Source organism: Callionymus lyra, chromosome 4 (assembly GCF_982586985.1).
Source record: "Callionymus lyra chromosome 4, fCalLyr1.hap1.1, whole genome shotgun sequence".
Classification (NCBI taxonomy): domain Eukaryota; kingdom Metazoa; phylum Chordata; class Actinopteri; order Syngnathiformes; family Callionymidae; genus Callionymus; species Callionymus lyra.
In genome coordinates this window covers 29,652,217-29,672,543 of record NC_141821.1, presented here as the reverse complement: position 1 = coordinate 29,672,543, position 20,327 = coordinate 29,652,217, and the positions used below count along the sequence as shown (strand labels likewise).

Sequence of the window (20,327 nt, the reverse complement as noted above, 5' to 3'; positions counted from 1 at the left end):
TGTGGAGCTAAAGAAGATTTAAAATTAAATTTTCCAATGACCGTGAAGTCACTCATAGATTGAACACGAACAACTTACTATGGAGACATTTTTAAACAGGTTTTTCAAGAACTTTACAAGAATATTTGGCCACTAAAGCAACAAATATGTATCTGAATTTTCAAATAACCCAAAGCTTTCATAACCTTGCTATTACAAAGACATTGTTTCTTTAGGCGATAACACACCTAAGCCCTTGCAGGAGCCAAGGTCTCAATCAGGTTCAAACACAATTTTATACAATTTATTTGCAATATTTGATGGTGAGTTAAGTCAAGCTTGACCCTAACAATGTAAACTGAATGGTGGAACAGCTGGTCAGTAACAGCAGCAGTCATAGTGACATGATGTTTGAGTGCTCAAAAATGACCGTCCTTGATGATTCCAGAAAAAAAGAGTTTGGATGTTGCTTCATTTTTTGCTCCTGCTGTAAATGTGCTTCATGTTTAAGTGGCTCCTTTCGAAAACAAAGTGTAGCGTGTATCATGTTTATTTAAAATAAAGAGTTTAAACTGTGATCCATTAAGTAATGTACATACACAGTTGGTTATGCCAGCTGGTAAACTAGCTTTTTTAAATCTGACATATATTTAAGATAACATCTTTATATTGCTTAGTACATAAACATCAGTCTTTAAATGGTTATATTTTTACTTTAATTTGGTAATAAACCAGATCAGAAAAGACTGATAACAGAAAAGGTCAGAAACAACGTAACCGTTTAACATAAATATAAACACTTTATGAAGCCTTCAAAATTGGCTTTTATTTTCATTTAAAGCGGTCAAAACAATTTTCTTTGCACAGTTGGAACAAGTAAAAAGTAAATAATAATAAAAAAGCTCAGTTCTACTTTGTGCATCGAAGACAATGTCATTTAACAAAACAACCTTCTGCTCTTGTTTGAAATTACCTCAATACACTTTTTTGATTGTTTCTGCTCAAGACTTGCAGAACTACAGTATAAGACGTTTTTTATAAGAAGAGTTTTCTGTCCACAGGTCACAGAGACGACCATTCTTGCCCCTCACTTGTGAACAAAAGCTTCAACTTTAGCATTAACGAATGAAGCCAAAAGATTCTGTGAAGATTATTTCTTGAGTCACTGAACCACAAACTCTTCTCATGGCTGATCCAGATATCTTTCCTTTTTTTAAACTAATGTGTTAAATACAATTGTGACGAATCTGACTGTTCAAATATTTAAGAGTTTTTTTTTTTTTTTTTGCCCATTAGTAATGCAGGAAATGTCACAGCGTTCCAGTCGCTCGCCTCTTGCTAAAGGACAACAAATGCGGCGTTAATGCAGAACAAATGCAGTAAAACGTGCAGTCCTGCCGCAGCGAATGTATTTTTGGCCACTTTTGTGTCCCAGTTGTGTGAAAGTCTCGGTGTTTGGGAGGCAGGTGAAGGGTGTCTGGTGACAAAATGCCGGGTGTATAGCCTATTTTCCGGGTTTTGACCTTCCTGGAACACACGCTCGGAGGAGAACAAAGATGAATTGGTTAGCCGGGCTGTCCACTCCGAGAAAAAGGAAGAAACCAACTGATGGATACACAGTGTTTCGTCTCCTTTTCTATTTCCATTCACCTCCTTCTCTGTGTTACTTTTCCAATCTTGGATCTACTTTGAAAATAAAATGGAGAGTGTGAGGTCAACTTAAGGCTTCGGACCAAAGAAGAGGCGGATTGCTCGTCATTTAACCTGTGGGACATGAAAGCAAAACAAGCTTCTGCCAAACAAAATACAGGAAAATGGATTACAGGTCCGGGGATTTAAATTTTAACCTCTGCAGCATCACGTTTGTTTGTTTCTGCAGGTCATCGAGGGTTAAAACATCAAAAGTTATCTTCTCCACCTCCTCCATAAACATGTTGTTCCTTTTCATTGAACTCCACGCTCGTAGAGTCTATCACCTTCTTTTTTTTCCTCGTGGCTGTCTGCTCTCATAGTGTCAAGATGAACGCCGGATGACAATTTGTTACTCCAGCTACTGAGCGATAATATAAACCGGTTTTGATTTTTAAAGATTAAAAGTTAGAGATAAGAACGTGTTTCACAGGTTTTTACTTTGTTTCCAGAAAACAAATAATCCAGACTGGATTTGATCATCTGATATCGATTCTCTCTTTTTTTTTTAGAAAAGTACAACTTACGCTTTTATTTATGTGACATAGAACATGTTTTTTAACATCAGCAAAAATAATAAAAGTCTACAGTTATTTAACCGGGCCATACTTCCTAAAGTCTGACCAACGTCACCAGGAGAGTGGTTAGAGGGGGAGATTTAAATTACAGCAAATGACTATGTTGTTGCTGCTGCTAGCTTTGTAGCATCTCTTTTTCCTCGCAGCCGGGCGAAAAATATAAAAAAAAAAATCATTATTAGAGTTAAAAAATGTTTTTGAAAGAGTGGCATCTGCAGGCAGAGAATGGTCAGTGCTATGCGTGGATGACTGGCTGTGAATCGATGTTTGTTTTTTTTAAGTTAAGAAGGTTGAAGGCTCAGTTGTGGAACTCACGCTTCTCCAAAGAATGATTGGTCATGATCCACCTCAGCCCACAAACAACAAAAACTATGCTAATGTTGACTTCGACCTCCATGGTTAGCATTTGACCTCCATGCTTTGTAAGACATGTATGAATATTAAACAGTAATGCACGTTTAAGTGAAATCATTAAATGTAAACCTAATGGGCGGGCTGCTGCTAGAGAGGACCAGAGACACTTAACTTTGATAGATATTTTATAGCTTTTGTTTTTTTTCACCTTTATATTAGACAGAAATGGTCAGTTTTTCTCTTTTCCATCTAACTTATTTGTGGAAGGTTTTTAATAAATCCCCTCACAAGATTATTTGATTTGCATGTACATTTTAAACAATTTCTAAACTTTCTCTAATAAACCATTTTTTTTAACCCTTGTGGTATCTCAGGGTCAAAGAGGCCCGACGGCCCAAAAACAAATGTGGTTGTGATCTCCCTTGACCCAAGAGCAACACAAGGGATACTACGAACACTTTTTTTTCGGGCCTTTGGATCACCTTGACCCTGAGATAACACAAGGGTTAAAAAGGTAAAACAGATGAAGAGGTTTGAGAGCTGTGCTCAACTCGCTGCCCGGCATTAGGAACAACGGCGCTAATGGAAGCTATATATCGAAGATGATAAAAGTAAACCATAATTATTAGTATTATTATTAACTTGTGGCCACCCACGGCCCCCTGACTCCATCTATGAGGCCCGCATGAGTTAAAATAATAATATAAATTTTTATTCTTTTGGGGTGCTTTTATATTGTAATGAATGTTATATACATATATGAATAAAATGTATATAAAATGAATATTACACAATTTATTTGTCACAGGTCTTGTTGTTATTCATCATGCATTTTTATACATATATATTCATCTGAAGATCTTTGTTGAATATCTTTTTTCTACTCTGTTCTGCCTTTTATTTGTCCTTTTTTGTGGGATTTTGTTTCATACTCTTGTGGTGCTTTTATAGAATAGTTTTTTAATAACATGTATATAAAAAGTATCTTAAATTAGATTATGGCATAACAACACTTGTTTTGCATGTAATGTATTTTATTTTAAATGATAACATTTATAAAATACGCTATTGTTTTTAGAATCTTAAAATAAAATATATTAAAATAAAATGATATATAATCAAATTAAGAACTAAGCTTATTGTCATTTTATTTATTTATTTATCTTAAGGTTTTCCCATCATATAAAATGATTTATCCGTACCTTCTTTCTCTTGGCTTGATGGACCCTAATAACAGCCACGGTATATAATGTGGCCCTGAGGAAATCAAATGGACCACCCCGACACTAAGTTCATATGAATAGAAAATAAAATTGAGGTCAACATCAGCATCAGTAACAAATAAAGTTAATTTTCCTTCATGTTGAGTCCCGCACTGGCACACACACCATGTTGTCAAACCAGATTATGACTGAGAGCCGAGAAAAAATCAATACTTCCTTTCAAACTTCTGTTTCATTGTCCACAGATTAGAGAAGATTGTTTCTCTTAGCTCTGTCAGCAGCCACGGACTCTCACAGTGTGCGTGTTAATGTAGGCAATAAGCAAACGGTAACAACAAATGCTTGTATCTTCACGTTCAGTCTTTTTCCAGCGTCCAAATAAACTGTCATCCCTGAATGGCTAATAAAAAGGCTTGTGTGCATGTGTGTGTCACAATATTTGTCCTGTGTTATTGAGGCTCGGAGGCCGCAGACTTCGATAAACACTGGGCTGTGAATTATTTAGGACATCAACACGAGCACATTACAGCCGCCGTTTGTCTGCGAGAATTGAAACGGAGCTCTTCCCTCCACTGTGACGCGTTACAGAATCAAGTCTTGCTTTCTAGTTACTATAGCTTGCTAGGGTTGACCAGTTGTGTGTTGGTAAACATTAAATACTGTATTTGATTCTTCAATTCTGTGGATTCAGGTTTGAACTCCTCATGATCAGAACCACCATCATTTACGTTCGTCACATGACGATATGTGGACCATGGCTTCTTCATACAGTTACAAACATGGGTTATTTTATTCTATAGTTACGGATGGCAGACAGACAGACAGACAGACAGACAGACAGACAGACAGACAGACAGACAGACAGACAGACAAATTCTTGGGGTTAAATTGTGTAGTTTCAATGTTGACTCAGAGCGTGGTGAATATCAGTCATTACAATATTTCTAAATACTTGTTCTTATTTTATTTTGATTTTTTTTTTTTAATTTTTTTATAAAAATTGCTGTATGTATTGGCTATTGGAAAAAAAACAATTTCCCAAAGGAGACCTCCTGAGGGATCAATAAAGTTTTACCTTACCTTACCTTACCTTAAATACAAAGTGAATCTTTGTATTCAGAAAAAAAAACAAATAACTCCAGAATGAGTCTGATTGTTTATATCTGAATTGGAAACAAAAAGTGTATTGGTGCACATTCATCTGTTTTTTTTGTGATTTAGATTTCAATAAAACTCTTATATTTTAACCTAATAAATCTTCATTTATTATATATTTTTAAATGGCTCAAATTAGACTTTTTTCGTTCTTTGTTCCTAAATAGTGACCCCTATTTTTCTTCCCGTCCCGTTTGGTTTTTGACGCCCCCTCAGAACGGTGACCGTGTAAAATGTTGCCCTTCACGATATTTAATCGCTTCTGTCCGACACGGATCGAACTTTTGAAATCGCACTAGTCCTCCTCTGACATGAACCACTTGATAGTTTAGTGTAAGGATGACATCTACAGGCCAGAGAATGTACTACGAGGAACCGCCGTGCGCAATTATCTAGTTTTACAGGTTAAGGTACAAATGATTGCTAAGTAAGTAAGTAATTTGTATTTATGGAGCCCTTTTCAGACCAGGGTCACAAACAGTTAAACAATTAAAACAATACTCAATGTTGGTGTAATTGGTTTACTCAGTGACTTTCAAGTCATGCTTCACTGGGATCCATTTGTATTCAATTTACATTTTCCTTTCTCGTGTGAACATGAAGATGATCAATATTCTGATGCACTTTGAAAAAGCAAGACATTTAATTTTCAACCTAAGCAGAATCCAAAAGGTTACAGACCAGCACAGCAGTTGAGATAATGCTATCTTTATCTTGACTATTGTTTGTGTCTCCAGTTTTTTGACAAAATCGTGCTATTATATCTTTATGTTCTTTGAAACGGACTTTACAAAAAAGAATGTCATACTTGTAGTCAAACATTATTTGTTGATGTAATATTTACTGTAGAAATGTAATACTAGTATAAAATAGAAAATGGTTTTATAGGTGCGAAATATCATAATACGGTGTTGTACTTTTCAGTGCTCAGTAGGTGGCGCTCTCTTTTTGGAAATTACATCAGGTTTTTTTTTAATGAGTAACAGTGCATAAATAGATCAAAGTACTGGCCTTTAAAAATAAAGACCCTACATCAAGTTCCTCATCAACCCACCACTATTTCGCAACATTTCACTTAAAAACAACTTGCAAGATAACGTTGAATTTGATAAACAATTTTATTGAAGCAAATTGAAAAAAACTTTCTCAAACACACACGACTACACGGTCAACACACAACCCTTAGCAGCATTGAACACAAATACATAGGAACACAAGAGAAACACTGATAATAAAGGTAGAGGAAGATACTTTTCAAAAGAAACTGAAAAAAAAAATTGACATTTGAAACCGTTTTAAAGGACAAACAGATTTCAAAATGATTTTAACATTCTTCAAAATGAACCAAAAGCAGATTCCAAGACAGCAACGACGAGACAAGCGTTTAGAAAAATCAAAGCAATTGTTTCGAGAGTTTATTACAAAATCTGTTATAAAGGCTTTTCATTCCAGAGTCTGAGGTGATGGTGGAGGAGAGAACAGCTGCACAAACTTCACGATTAAAAGGCTGCATGTCGGGGAGGATTGGAAAGATTAACAAGAACTGCCATCTGCTTTATAATGTTCAAACGATACCCATTTTCTTACTTAAAAACAAAACAATAGTTTGAAGGTGTGAAGACGGACAGCTGAGATGAACTCAATTAACACAAAAACATTCAATAGATTAAAGGTCGCACATCAGTTTTCTAGATAGAACAGAATTGGTTTCCCTTTTAAAAACTCTGTAGCCGAATATCAAAGATCCATCCGTTGGTGGTGAGATGAGTGCAGACATGCTCACTCATCCTCAATAATTTCAAAACATAAATTACCAGTAACAGGATATTTTCTCAAAATAAACGACCGTTCACAGCAGTTCTTCCTCGACACTCGGATCACAATTCAGTCTTTTCCCCTGACAGAGATACCTTAGGCTGGATCTCCTCACCAGAAGACATCCCTTCATCCGTCCTTTCCACTCGGCTCTTGTTCTTTTCTTTCTTCTCCTTCTTCTTCTTCTTCTTACTCGTCTTGTCCCCCTCCGAGCTGCCACTGTCTTTTTTGCTTTTACCTTTCTTCCCTGCCTTCTTTTTCTTTTTTTTCTTGTCCTCTGCAATGGCTGCATTGTCTCCCTTCTTTTTGCTCCATTCTTCACTCAGACATGCTGTGGATTGTATGAGGGGGTGAATGGTGGAAGAGTGGAATTGGTCCAGGAGAGAGATAAACATGATGAGAATGTTTTATAAGCCAAAACTGAAATGAGAAACCACTTGAACGACATCACAACAACAGCACTCACACATTATTAGATTAAGTGAGTGATTAATGCTGCCATTTTTCTGTAGTTTTATACTTTAACGTGTTTTTAATTGTTGTATTTTGCCACAAGAGACAATCAAATAAAGGAAAATACACCTAAACAAAACACCTTAGATTGTTTGAAACACAAACTTCAGTAGGTGTAGAAATAAAGGTTACAAACTACCAGGACATGTATATGAGAAACTATCCCGACCTTAGAACAATACATATTATCATCTAAAAATCAATAACGGTTTTTATTTTAAAACTTGTAGAAAAAGGATCAAACAAACTTGTTGAGATCATGGGCAGCAAAATATTATATTTCCTTTCTCAGGCTGCTCTACTGGTTTAGGCCATTTCCCCTGAAGTCAGTTTCACTTCCACTAAAATGAAGATGATCATAAAGACACACACTCGCAGGTGTTTGGTCAACCGTCACACGTTTCACATCACAATTATTCTTAGCATATTCCCCTAAATAATCACACACACGTGCAAAAAAACAAGTTCTTAATTAGTCTAGGACTGCGGGAGGACAACAGAAGCTCTGAAGGAAACTCATGCAAATATTAGAAGAACAAAGTCTTGAGAGGAAGGAAACAGTGGTAGTTCCAAAGATCGACTGAAGTACGAGCATGCCAAATAAACATCATTTTAAAAGAAAACTAAATCAGCTTTTACCTGCATCTTTTCCTTTCAGCACATGTTTCTCACACAGGTAGGTGGTGAGGTCCTCTTCCTGGTTCCCCTTGTACCAGTCTTCAATGACTTCCTCATATTGCTCCACCAACGTGTCACACTGTCACACACAAACGTTCACTTAATGACGCATGACTTGACTTCTGTTTGTAGTATCAACACTAAGCTAATGAAGAACAACGATGTTCAACAAACTAATGTTGTTCCTCAGTTCTACTCATTTCACATGTCATTTTAGAGCTGTTTTTTACAGATAAACCTGATAAATGTCAAGACCACACCAGGTCAAAAATACATGCTCGTTCGCTCCACCTGAACTAACTGAACACTGAATGTTGTGGCCACAAACTAAACATTTCAGATGTTTAAGAGCTTAAAGTAAAGGATTTGTTATTGAAAGTTAAAGTTTTGTTAATATAGTTCACGGTGGTCTCTTATTTTGAAAAGCTTAGTTACAAATGTCCTCTTTGTCATCTCAACTAATATGCCTGAAAAAAAAAAAAACAATAAAAGTTTTACACTTATTAAGTAACTTAGCATCTTTTTTCAACAATTGATGCAAATGACAATGTGTGTATGATGTATAACGTGTATATGTTTCTCTAGCTCAAGTTGTTAAGATGCTAAACAACATTATTGTTTTGATTCCACTTGCAATTGATTTCAAGGTGAATAAGTTAACCAAAATAAATCCAAAGGTGCTCATCATCAGTCGGAGAGACGGCTCACGATTCAGTCTGTGACGCGACACTCACCCTCTTCTTCAAGTCCGACACTTCAGCCGACGTCTCGTTCCACAACTCGTAGGGAATATCCATCACCACGTTTACACCTTTGTTCACCAAACCATGGAGGGTGGAGAAGGTCTCAGACATTCCCTGTCGACAGAAGAAACAGGCAGAGTTCAGCTCAGTCTCAGGCTCTTTACACATCGCTCAATAGTAACATGCTTGTCTGATTGAAGATCTATATCATCCATACTCTGTGTTAAATCAACTTTAAAGTGTCTTTTAAAACTACGTCACAATATTATAGTTGAGAAATTCAACGATTTTTAAAAATTGTTGTTTCAAGAGTCGTTTTATTCAAAAATAAAATATGGCTGCATAAGTATTCCAGTGTGGCTCCTTGATTCATCTTATAGCTCAGACCAGCATAACATCACATGTTAATAGAATACATAAGCATCATTTCAATATAACGGCACGTTACATGACTAACCTTGGCGAAGCGATTGCTGCCACTTCTCTCCTTGTGCAGATTGTACTCCAGTAACCTCTGGCACACATTCTCCACCACCTCGATGAATCTCAGGTCTCTGTGGACACACTACAGTCTCAGATCCTCTCAGAATACTTTCAATTAGAGTTGAGTGTAATCTACTCAATTCTCAAAACAGGTATTACTGGAATCACTCCTGTAAAAGCCTCTGGATGCCATTTATTACACATTTGTTACACAAGAGAGAAGGAGAAACTGGCAGACTCACGATTTGACATATTTGATTGGCGGCGCTCCCTTGCTATCTATGAAGCGGTAGTTCCTGTCGATGACTTCCTTGGTTTTTCCTGTTTCTTCAAACGCTGACTTCATCTCGATGCTGACAAATTTGCAGACTGCAAAAACAAATGTACAACCATTTTCTCCAGCAATACACCTTTTTACAGAATGTTTATTATGAATTCGAATTACACTTCAAATCCAAAGAGTCCAACAGTGTCTGTGTGCAAATATATATTTAGAATGATAAATGGGCTATAAATAACCAGACTTAACCAGAATTACATTAGGAAAACAGTTTCTCGTCGAGGGGCGAGACAGTGTGTAAAGTGATCTCAGGATCAACATTCAGAGGTCGATGACTGACAGGAAGGATCAGGACACAGCTGTCCATCACAGCAGACGGTGGCTGACATGTTACCTTCACAGTTGTTGGGAAGATGAACCCATTCGTCGTCTCCTTCATTCTTAGCAGCTGCAGCCGAACAAGCGAACAAAAACGTGAGAGCGAGAACTGAAATCATCCCGCCAGAAAGGCTCTTTTGACCAAACTCTGCTTTTTTATGTTTTTAAAGACAAAACAATAGCTGTTCCTCACATCCTCCTGCAACTAACAAGTCAATTCCTCTATTGGAAGAGCGCATGCGCGGCCACAGCCAATCGGTAGGAGTTAAGTGGCGTGGTTTGGACCAATCCATGACCGGGAAGGTGCTGGGAAGAAGGAAGTCTCACTCGGCTCTTATTTTCGATTTGTTTTATAATGTCTATTTATTTTTTTCAATAATAATAATAATAATTATAATAACAATAACAATAACAATAATAATAATAATTATAATAATATAATAATAATAATAATTATAATTATAATTATAATTATAATAATTTATTTATTTTTACCTCGAGCTCACAACAGTATATATTTTTCAACTAAAACGTTCAAAGATCAAGCGTACCTTTCTTTGGTGCGTTTTTTATTCTATCGCTAATATCGACACACTTTTATTTATTTATTTATTATTATTATTATTATTTTTAACATTTGCTAAAGTGCATTTGAGAGTGGATGACTTGTCTTGCCGGCTTGTCTTTCTATTCAATTCCACCACTAGAGGGAGTCATACACAAGCATAACAATGAAATAGTCTCACCGTTCATCCACTCCACACGTTTGTCTACCACACGGTTGTCAGTACTCATCTGACAAATATGACTAGTATTTGATTTATTTTTTATTTTTCATGAAAAATTGCTGTATTTTCTGTGGCTATTGGAAAAAAACAATACAGTTTTACCTTACCTTACCTTACCTTAGTACCAACTGGTGAAGATACGGTTGGACAAAACTTAATAATTTGTTGGAAACGGTGAATATTTCACACAAAAAGCTACATATAAGCATGAACTGGTGATTCAAATATAAGATACTGGTATGTATGACTTAATTCTTCATTATTTACTTAATACTGTGAAATGTATTTAAAATGTACCTGCATTTAAACCAGCCATAGTGTATTGTCCTCAGCTACACTGCTCACTTTTCACAATCCTTGTTGTTTTGCTTAAATAATGTGATACAATGAGTCCAAAAAGTGAATCTACATTTGCACGGTACACGCTCAAATGTGCATGAATGAGGCCCTCTGGCCGTCTATTAAAGATGATGCACTGATGTCATTAAATTTATGTTCATACTATTATTGTCGACTGTTCCCAGTGAGCAACACGGCTCTCCTCACAGAGATGCAGCTACATAGACAAAAGAGACACACAATGTTTACTGTGAAATGCTTTGTTTAAAGTCCAATTCAATGTATGTTATATGTACACATTATTATAATAAAATACATCCATTTAAACAAAACACAAAACTCATTTAAAGTATTTTCTGTTTACTGACATTATGAAGAGGGCAAGCACTTTTTCCACACTATTGTGTGACTTTAATTCTATATCTTTGACTTCTACAATTTAACAGCATGATATTCTTCCAATGGATCATATTGAAGTTTTTGCACATTGTTTCAAATGTTTTATAAACTTGCAGGAATTTTCTAAAACATTTAATGTTCTCAATAATTGAGAAACATTTAAGTGATTTTATTTCACACCCCAATTCATTTTTACTCATAACAAATTATAAAATAAATGACTTCTCAACAGGTTGTTTAGCTCATCAAAACCTTCATGCAACTTCTCTAATCGTCAGCATTAAAGAGAATATTTAGCTTTTTGCTGAGATGGGATGAAACGGCGGAGTAGAAAGATGGACCTCGCAGAGATGCAGGCTCGACCCCACCTGCCAAAAAGCGACAGGTGTTGGTTCGGGAATAAAAAAAGGAGCTGCACAGAGAACAATGGGAAGTATAAATAGAAACATCCTGCAGAGAGTCAAAAAAGTGCTCTGCACTGAAGTGTGATCCCGGCTATATTTTGTGTGTGCAATTGTGTTTGACAGCTTCTCCATTAGTGTTGGTGCGAGTGCTGAAAGAGAGTTTCACAGTGAGATGAGAGAATATCTCAGTCCTTCAATAATAGAGGGTTTTCTTTTTTCCAAGAGGAGCTTCAAGTGTATTGCCGCCTGCCAAAAGGACAGCCAGCTTCTCACTCCACAACACACACACACATTCTGATCACTGTGTGTCTCATAGCAGAACTTGACACTGAGTTGGTGGAGGGGAGGTTGATGTAGAGAGAGAGGGAGAAATGAAAGCTGGTTTTTATTCAGCAGTGCAGCCCACACAATGGGCAAACGAGGGCTCTGTTAAAAAAACTCTCATCTCTCTCTCACGCTTCTTTTCAGCTCTTCCTTGAATAAAAACCACCACTTACATGGCGGGTTGTTTAGAAATGGTTCTTTATGCATTGAGTGATCAAATGAAATATTTTTGGGGGTATTTCAATGGGATAAATGGGACCTGAGTGCAGTAAACACAGTTAGATGTGACCCTCAGAAGCGTCCACTGGGAGAACGAGGGAGTTTGAATGTAGAGAACATTACAGTATGTTGTCATCATCAACTTTCTTTTAAATAACCTTCTTTGTTGGAACCATTTAGCTCAGTTCCAGTGCTGTAAAGTCCGCTTTGCCATTTTTGCTGAAAAAAACCCTTCTTTCATCGACACAAAACATGTTACACAACAGGTTTAGACCACATATTAACAACACTACTATTTAAAATAGATTTACCTGCATTGAAGTTCGAATGTCGTAACAAAACAAAACATGCTTAATGAGAAAGTTTTTCCATTGTCATATGTTTGTGCCATCCCAGCTACTTGGGGCAAGAGGCAGGATCATCAGTCCTTGGAATGTAACATTTAGACCAACATCTACAGAAAATTCAGGCTCACTTATTGACCTATGTATGCATTCCTACGGTAAGAGGAAACCGGAGTGCCAGCTAATTCTACAGAGAAAGGACAAAAGTAAACTTAAAATGATGACCTGATCTGGGAAATTTGGGATGACTGATGATGTACTGAAAAAAGACAGAAGGAGGAGGAGATTATAGATGTTCAGACCAGAATCCGTGTCCTTCCTAGTAGAAGCATCTGAAGATTTTGCACGACAACACACTGTGCTGTAAGGAAACACCACCCACCTGCCTTTGATTTAATCCGCTTGTATCCGTGTTTTCTTTTTTTATCATGATCAAGATGTTAACAATATTAAAAAAAAACATCTGTGAAGTTCTTTTTTCCGGTGTGTCTTTATTGTTTATCTGCGTTGAGATGATTCGATTTGCTGTCTTCAAACAAATTGGGGCAGACGCCAACACACGGCGTATCCTGAGGGTAATTATCTAAAACACCTCCGAAGCAGAGCTCCTTGTGAACCTCCTGCTGGGTACAGAAGGAAAATGAACGCGGCCTGGATTATATGGATCATCTTTGGAATCAACAACGCCACTGCTACACGCTGGGCAAAAGTGAGTAAGTTGGTAAGTAAATAAGTAAGTAAGTAAGACCAGTAACAAAGTGCTTTTACAATCAAAATCTTTTTTTTTTGTTGTTGAATGGGTAAAAGCTACACTTCGGAGAGCAACATTTAGTTTTTTTTTAATAAAACACTTTTAATCTTTTGCGTTTGATATGTTCAGAACCTCATATGGATTCAATCCTCCAGTGCTGAATTAATTATTGATCATTTTAGTTTATTATAATTGTTTGTATTGGTTTTCTATACTACTTTTTAGTTAAAATCAACAATGTACCTATGACAGCAATGTTAGCCAGAGAGAGAGAGAGAAAAAACCCAGTGAAAATGAGGCGATGTCATCATTATTATAATTTTAACTTTATAATATCTGATCAGGTCTTAAGTATGAAGCATTCAGACCATTTATTGTACCAATTTATCACTATTAATAAACTACTACTACTTGAAGCCCTTACATTGAAAATAAATGTAGTTTAATGTAATTGTATTTCTACATTTTTATTCTTCCTCTACCACGAATAAACACAACGACAGGAGTCAGGTATTCTAAGGATGCCTTTATTAAAATCTCAACGTGCGCTAGCCGTCCGCTTCTAGAAAAATAACATACATTCATCCTCCTCGTGGAAATCCAAAATAAACAGAGGAATACAAGGACAAGGTTCAATATTTTTAAAGCTCAAAATCCCAGTGGAGAGTGAGAGGGAGAACCTGAATGATGTTTGTATCAGTGTGCATGTTTGTGGCGTGTACATGCACCAGTGTGTTTGTGTGTGATGAGTAACTCAGACTTTCAGCCCTCTTTAGTCAAATGTTAACAACCACTCGGTGTTGCCGTGTTAGCTCAGTTGATGGAGAGCAAGCGTCTGCTCTCTCTTTCTGTGTGTAAACAGAACTCAAAATGTATTTTTCTTTTCTTTTCGTACCAGCCAGCCATCTCTTCTCTTGGTGTTCAACTGAAGTGCGAATTTTGGAGTGGGGCTCCTAAAATGGCTTCAGTAACCACCGTTTTAAACCCAAAAACCATGATTGTATGAAGCTCTTCACAAATGCTTGACGTTCAATCCTTAAAGCAAAAAGGGACAAACAAACCCAACACATCATGAAGCAGACCAGTCAGACTTCATATGGTACAGTTTTGTTTTTATATATTTGGCTAAATAAGTTGCATAGTTTACTGTTAGATTCTATCCAAGCATTTACAAAGTCCTGGGGGCCATTTGTGGCCCTGGGGCAGATTAAAGCCCTCACCCTACATTTTAAATTTATCATTCAAACAGAGAATAAAAATATATAATTTTTCAAACTAAAATATATTTCTGAATGTCACACAGACATGATATAATCACATTATTTAAAGAAAGTTAAGTGCTAAGTGTCAAACCTAATTGTTGAATACTAAAAAAGAAGTTCTAAATATCGTCTTAAACAGGATGAACTTATGAATGAGATAACTATTGTTATGATGTAGCTGTTTAAATATTGTTGAGTTATGGTTGCTGTATGTGACACACAAAAAGACGTACATCTAAATATAATGCTGGCTTTAAAAGTCTTCCTTTTGGAAGATTATTCTTTATATATCTACTTGACTCTTCAATCTGTTACTGTTACACACCAAGGCACACCAATATTCACACACAGATAAGTAGAATCACACACAGCTCTCAGTCATGTCAGTACGTATCAATCACAAGCTCAAGACAATTTAAGTTTGGTTTAGCGTGATCAATAAACCTTGGCCGATAAACACTGACCATGGAAAAGGCTAAGAAGACACCACAGGGGGATTAGACGGGCATTACTGACATTGATTTTTTCAATGTGATTGAGTAACATCCCCATGTGTCTTTCTCTGTGAATTTGTATGAGTATCAATCAAACTAGCCTTTAAAAGGATCAATGATCCTGATGCAAGGATGAAAGTCAGCCTTATTAACATATTCATACCAACCCTTTCATTGAGTAGAGTGATGCCAAAACTCTGGTCAATAATCATAAATCCTCAAAAAAAGGTTTATTGCTTTGTATTTGTGATGGAAAGTAAAAGTATGACTCTCATGATGTTTCACCTAAAGTGTTTTTTTATGCTCATTGGGGATGTCCAACAAGTATATTATATAAAAGAAACAGAAAACGAAAGATTGTGTGCAATAACTGAAAAGAAACAACTACTTATCTGTCCATTCATCTGTGGACAGGGCCTGATAATAGATTAAAAAATATATAGATAGATCCATTCTGAGGCCTTTCAAGGTCAAAAGAGATCCATCATTTCTCCAGGGCGTCCTGGGTGTTGATTTCGTCTAAATCATCTTAAGAAACTCAAGCTACCTCAACAGATTTCTCACTATGTCAGAGGAAAGCAGTTTAATTTGATCATGTCTCAGATGACAAATCTCATCCACCCACATAATGGTTCTTGTTCAAGCAAATGTTGAACAATCATCACTCTTGTGGATCCAAGTAGTTTCTTTCAAGTCTTCCGAAGATGCAATAAACGGATAAAATCTAGATCATTCACACACAGACCAGGGTAACCTGGCTTGAGTTGAAACATCCACTTCAACAAGCTTTGGTAGAAAATAAGTCAGTCAAAAGATACAAGGTAAATTATTATACATATTGGTGGCACTATATAATGAACCACCTGAAACAAAATACAATCAACTAATGTTTTATGAAAGGAAGGGTCTCTTTGTCAATCTGAGGTGCCTTGATTTTTACCTGAAGCACTAGAAATACATGTTTGGGTGAAATCGCAGTTTCAATATGAGCACAGGGACCATAGATAGTTCTAGGAAGTGTGATGACTCAGTTCTTTACTTGCTACAATGACACAAGAGAGGTTGAAGACAAACGGGCTGGTATCTTCTCTGACACTTCAAAAAAAATGGTGTTGTCTGCGATGACATCAAGTTGATAGTCGTATTTCTCTGGAGGAATGCTGTGAAGGGCAAGTGCCTTCAGGAGGTACTCATCACACATGCTGTTCTGATGTATGTGTTTGCTTGTGTGTGTGTGTGTGTGTGTGTGTGTAAGTATAATGATATTATAAGATCAAACATGCATAAACTCTCACCTTTATTAACCAGAGTGAAGTTCAACAGCCGTTGCCCATGCCGACCTTGTTTTAATTAGTTGCTTGGTTTTTCAAAAGAACAGAAGATTTTCAAGATAGCTTAAAAGGCAAAATCACCGACAAACTCTCTCAATACCCGCCTGTTTCACCTCCTGTAAAGTCAACTTGCACTCCTCCCATTGGTCCATTCTTCCCTACCATAAACATGTCTACTCGTGAGGATAAAGTGTACTTAAGGAAGAGCTGAACGAGAAGCCGGAATATTAGGGGCAACTCAAAGATAAGCAAAGACAGTCTTAAGAAACCAGAATAGACATTGTTATTCTTGATATAAGTCTCTTATTATTATTAGCGATATAATTATTACTAGTATAACTGTTATGAGAAGAAAGAAACGTTCCTTGGCCCTTTGTTGATGCTGCGAGAGAAGGAGAGAGAGAGAGAGAGGGAGCAGAAGTTATCTCTCCTCCGTTGGTTAATTTCCAGCAGGTCGAAGTTCAAGTTTCATCCATTCAAGATCCTTTTAATTCCATTGTTTGTTTCAAAGTTGGTTAAAGGGAAAAACAGAGGAATTACAGGACAAAGTGAAGTCAAAAGTCCAAAGTTCTCATCGGGTCCAAGCAATCTCAAGTTGTGCATTTATCGTCCCAGAATCCATTAGTTAGGTAGCAAAACGTCTTTGTTCACCTGACCCCCTTTCTGGAGTTGCTGAAGAATCATTTTCAGAAATCATCAAGTAAAAAGAATGAGTTTCAATGCACAGAAAGACAGAACAAACGACAAGAATAATCAATGTCCCCTGAGGAAGGAACAGGTGCATACATCAGGGTCGATCACCCTTTAGAGATTTTGAAAATGGACGCCACTATTTCTTGACTTACTACAACAGTTTTAAATATGTTTCCATCAACGACATGCCATCCAAGGACATGCTGAAAGGTGCACATTTGTCTGGTTATACTGCAGGAAATGTCAACATAACGATGCACACAAAATAAATACTTCTTTGGCTGCCGTGAGGCTCGAGTATGGATTGAATATTAGGCACTAATTTATTCAGAGGATAAGAAAGACGTCGACAGCTACAAGGATTGATCCGCTTTAAATGTCTGATGGATTTCATGAAATATTGAAATATATATTAATTAAAAATTAAGTTAAAGGTGCATTTTTAATGGGAGGCCGAGCTCTACTCACATTTTTAAAACACAAAATAGCTTATTTTTTTTTAGAAAAAATTATAAAAGAATGACATGGCTTGCTTGTAAATCCAAACAAACTCACAGCTGTCCCAACATCTTCGAGACCTTCCATCATCATCATTACTGGATATTTTCGCTGAAGCTGTTTTGGAATTCCCTTGACCTGGAGAAGACATCCAGTGTTTGCTTCCTCCCTCTCTCTCGGGCTCTCTCATTCTAGTTCAACCAGTTTTGAACAAAAGGAAAAACAAACAAAAAAGTCTGTTTCCTTCTATAGCTGTGTTGTTACCGAGTCCTCTATGACCTCACAGCTGTCCTCTATGACATCATCACAGGGTCCGACCCAACCCCCCATCATCATCATCCCTCTTCCCCCTCCTCCATCCTCTCGGCTCTCGTCGGATCTGTCCCCACAGCCGCCTTGGAAAACGTCCTCGTTGGAGTCCAGGAGTCTTGAGCTGGACTCGGACATGTTGGAAGCACAGTGCAGTGATTGACAGGGGCAGGGGGGCGGGAGGGGCAGCGCCAGGAGCGAGTCCCGACCATTGGTTCTCAGCGAGGAGAACGAGGGGTTATCGACTGAGCGCCCGACTTCGTTCAGGTGACTCTCGCTCCTGGTCACGTCGCCGAAGTCCGAGTGGCTCCCCCGAGGGAGGAGCAACCCATCAGAGATGGTGTAGGAGGGCGGGGACTGGAGCGGGAGTGGCATTGGGGGCGCCCTGCGTTTGGAGCGGGAGAACAAGTATGACAGTCGCTTAAAAGAGTCTGTTTTGGCCGCTGGAGCTGAGAACCGTTGCAGGCGATCACGTGTGCGTGCCAACGATGAGGACAGCGAAGAGGAGAATGATGACGACGGGGAGGCCTGGAGAATGCTGGTTGAGGGAGGCATGGCTGCAGTCTTCAAACCATTGCTCTTTGGTTTCCCCTCTTCCTCCTCCTCCTCTCCCCAAACGAGCCCCTCGTCTACCTCCTCCTCCACCTTTTCGTCTTGGTCCGTCTGTTTCATCCCGGAGATGGAGCGCACCAAGGCTGAGACCCCGAGCGTCGGTGTCGGACTCGGGTCCACATCGTGAGGTATCAAGAAACTGACGCCCTTTGACTTCTGGCCTACGACCCCGGAGCCATCCCCTGATTCGCTGTCGTCCTCGGAGGCCATGCCGCCATCGTCCCTCTGGGCCTCACTGGAGGACGAGTAATGTCGTCTTGGAGGACGCCGGTTGCCGAGGAGGTCAAGGACCTCGTAGCGGAAACTGGAGATGTCCTGCTTCAGTTCCTGCAGAAAGAAACACATTAATAGGAAAATGGAAACAAACTGAGTCTTCAATTTTACTGAACTTCCTTTAGCACAAGTGGAAAATAATGTAAAACTCAAGGTACTGAATGCAAATCCAGCCTTCCTAATTATTTTTATGAGGCTGCCAAGAGCTTATAAATGAAAAGCAAGCTCAAACTATTGACTGTCTGATAGCAGATGCCTTCGGACAGTTTCCCTTTTTTTTTAATCATGAAGAGATAACAAATTGATTTAAAAATTTTATCTCATTTTGAGTTGGACATTCTTTTTGGGCCCATGACCAAGATTGTGGTTTAGATTTCTGTCCCATTGTAGGCTTGAGATTGGCACAGTCCGTACAATTGGGCTGTTTTGGGCTGAACAGGATCAAAGTTGCATGGGCACGGAAGCAAAAACAAATTGTTGAAATGACTTCTGATAACAGCGTGCCAGCAATGAGAACTCAGTTTCAAAGACAACAATGGATCTTTAAAGCCAAAAGCCAAAACTATTTTGGTCAGAATAACTGATGAAAATGATCAATTTCAATTTCAGCTTCACTAAAAAGAAGCAGCTACACACAGTTTCATGTATAACAATATATTATGTCAATATTAACTGAAATAGGTTATGTGTCTTCCATTCCTGAATCTTCCTGAATCTGAATGAGCTGAGCTAGACTTCTGATCCATCTAGCCTTTTATAACCAAAAACTAAGAGTAAGCATATATTCTAAACATGCTACATACACATTTTGTTCTCTTGAACACAAAAGTTAAGATAACACATAATTAAGTATAGAAAAGTGTCTTTGAGATGAAAGTCTACAACTAGAGAACTGTAGTTAAGTTAACCGTTATAAAGCCCCTATTGTTAAATGTCGACAGTTACAAACACCTACAAACTTTTATAGTGGAGTTTAACCTTCAAGAACCCACACATTTATTCACTTGCGTAAAGTACTGTCACTCAGAAACAATGAAGCTGTATTTCTCTTGATAGATTTCCACATCAGTTGCAGAATAAGGTCTAAAGTTTCTTGTTAACACGAACAGAATAACAAATTAGCTTCACAATTGGGCCAACAGTAGAAGTGAAAAATTACTCCTCTCTGATAAAACAGCTAATTTAGGAGGAAAGCTCCATTTTCCATTACGTTTTCATTATCCAGGCACAAATGGCCCCTGGCTTGTGTCTGCCTGCGAGATATAGTGGGCAGATAATGACTGCTGAGGAAAAAGACCCACTGATATTTAGCAATACGATCTTTTCTCAGAGTAACTGATCAAATTAAATCATCCGTGCCCCCCCAAAAAGACAGAAAAGTTCAAGTCAAAGTCTTTAATATCATTAAATTCAGGTAAA

General features: G+C 37.7%; 2 protein-coding genes across 2 annotated transcripts in view; both read right to left on the bottom strand.

The window, feature by feature from the left end:
- Nucleotides 1-6,077: 6,077 nt before the first annotated feature.
- On the bottom strand, nt 6,078-10,079 carry cnpy3 (canopy FGF signaling regulator 3). Its single transcript, XM_087789672.1, has 6 exons — nt 9,885-10,079; nt 9,453-9,579; nt 9,185-9,281; nt 8,719-8,841; nt 7,946-8,063; nt 6,078-7,124 (listed from the first exon to the last, which is right to left on the bottom strand). Exons 1-6 carry the CDS (start codon nt 9,985-9,987, stop codon nt 6,856-6,858), a joined length of 837 nt encoding a protein of 278 aa, XP_087645798.1. The 5' UTR covers nt 9,988-10,079; the 3' UTR covers nt 6,078-6,855.
- A 3,863-nt stretch (nt 10,080-13,942) lies between these two features.
- The window catches only part of trpc5a (transient receptor potential cation channel, subfamily C, member 5a), an 83,963-nt gene continuing 77,578 nt past the window's right edge, over nt 13,943-20,327 (bottom strand). The window contains exon 18 of the mRNA XM_087789667.1: nt 13,943-18,962. Coding sequence (XP_087645793.1) covers nt 17,961-18,962 — 1,002 coding nt within the window. The 3' untranslated portion in view covers nt 13,943-17,960. The remainder of the gene's footprint in view (nt 18,963-20,327) is intronic.

Coding starts and splice junctions, on each gene's coding strand:
- cnpy3 (XM_087789672.1), bottom strand. CDS start 9,987: ATGATTTCAGTTCTCGCTCTCACGTTTTTGTTCGCTTGTTCGGCTGCA. Junction 8,842..9,184: donor GCAGCAATCGCTTCGCCAAG/GTTAGTCATGTA, acceptor TTCTGTCGACAG/GGAATGTCTGAGACCTTCTC. Junction 7,125..7,945: donor GCTGAAAGGAAAAGATGCAG/GTAAAAGCTGAT, acceptor TACAATCCACAG/CATGTCTGAGTGAAGAATGG.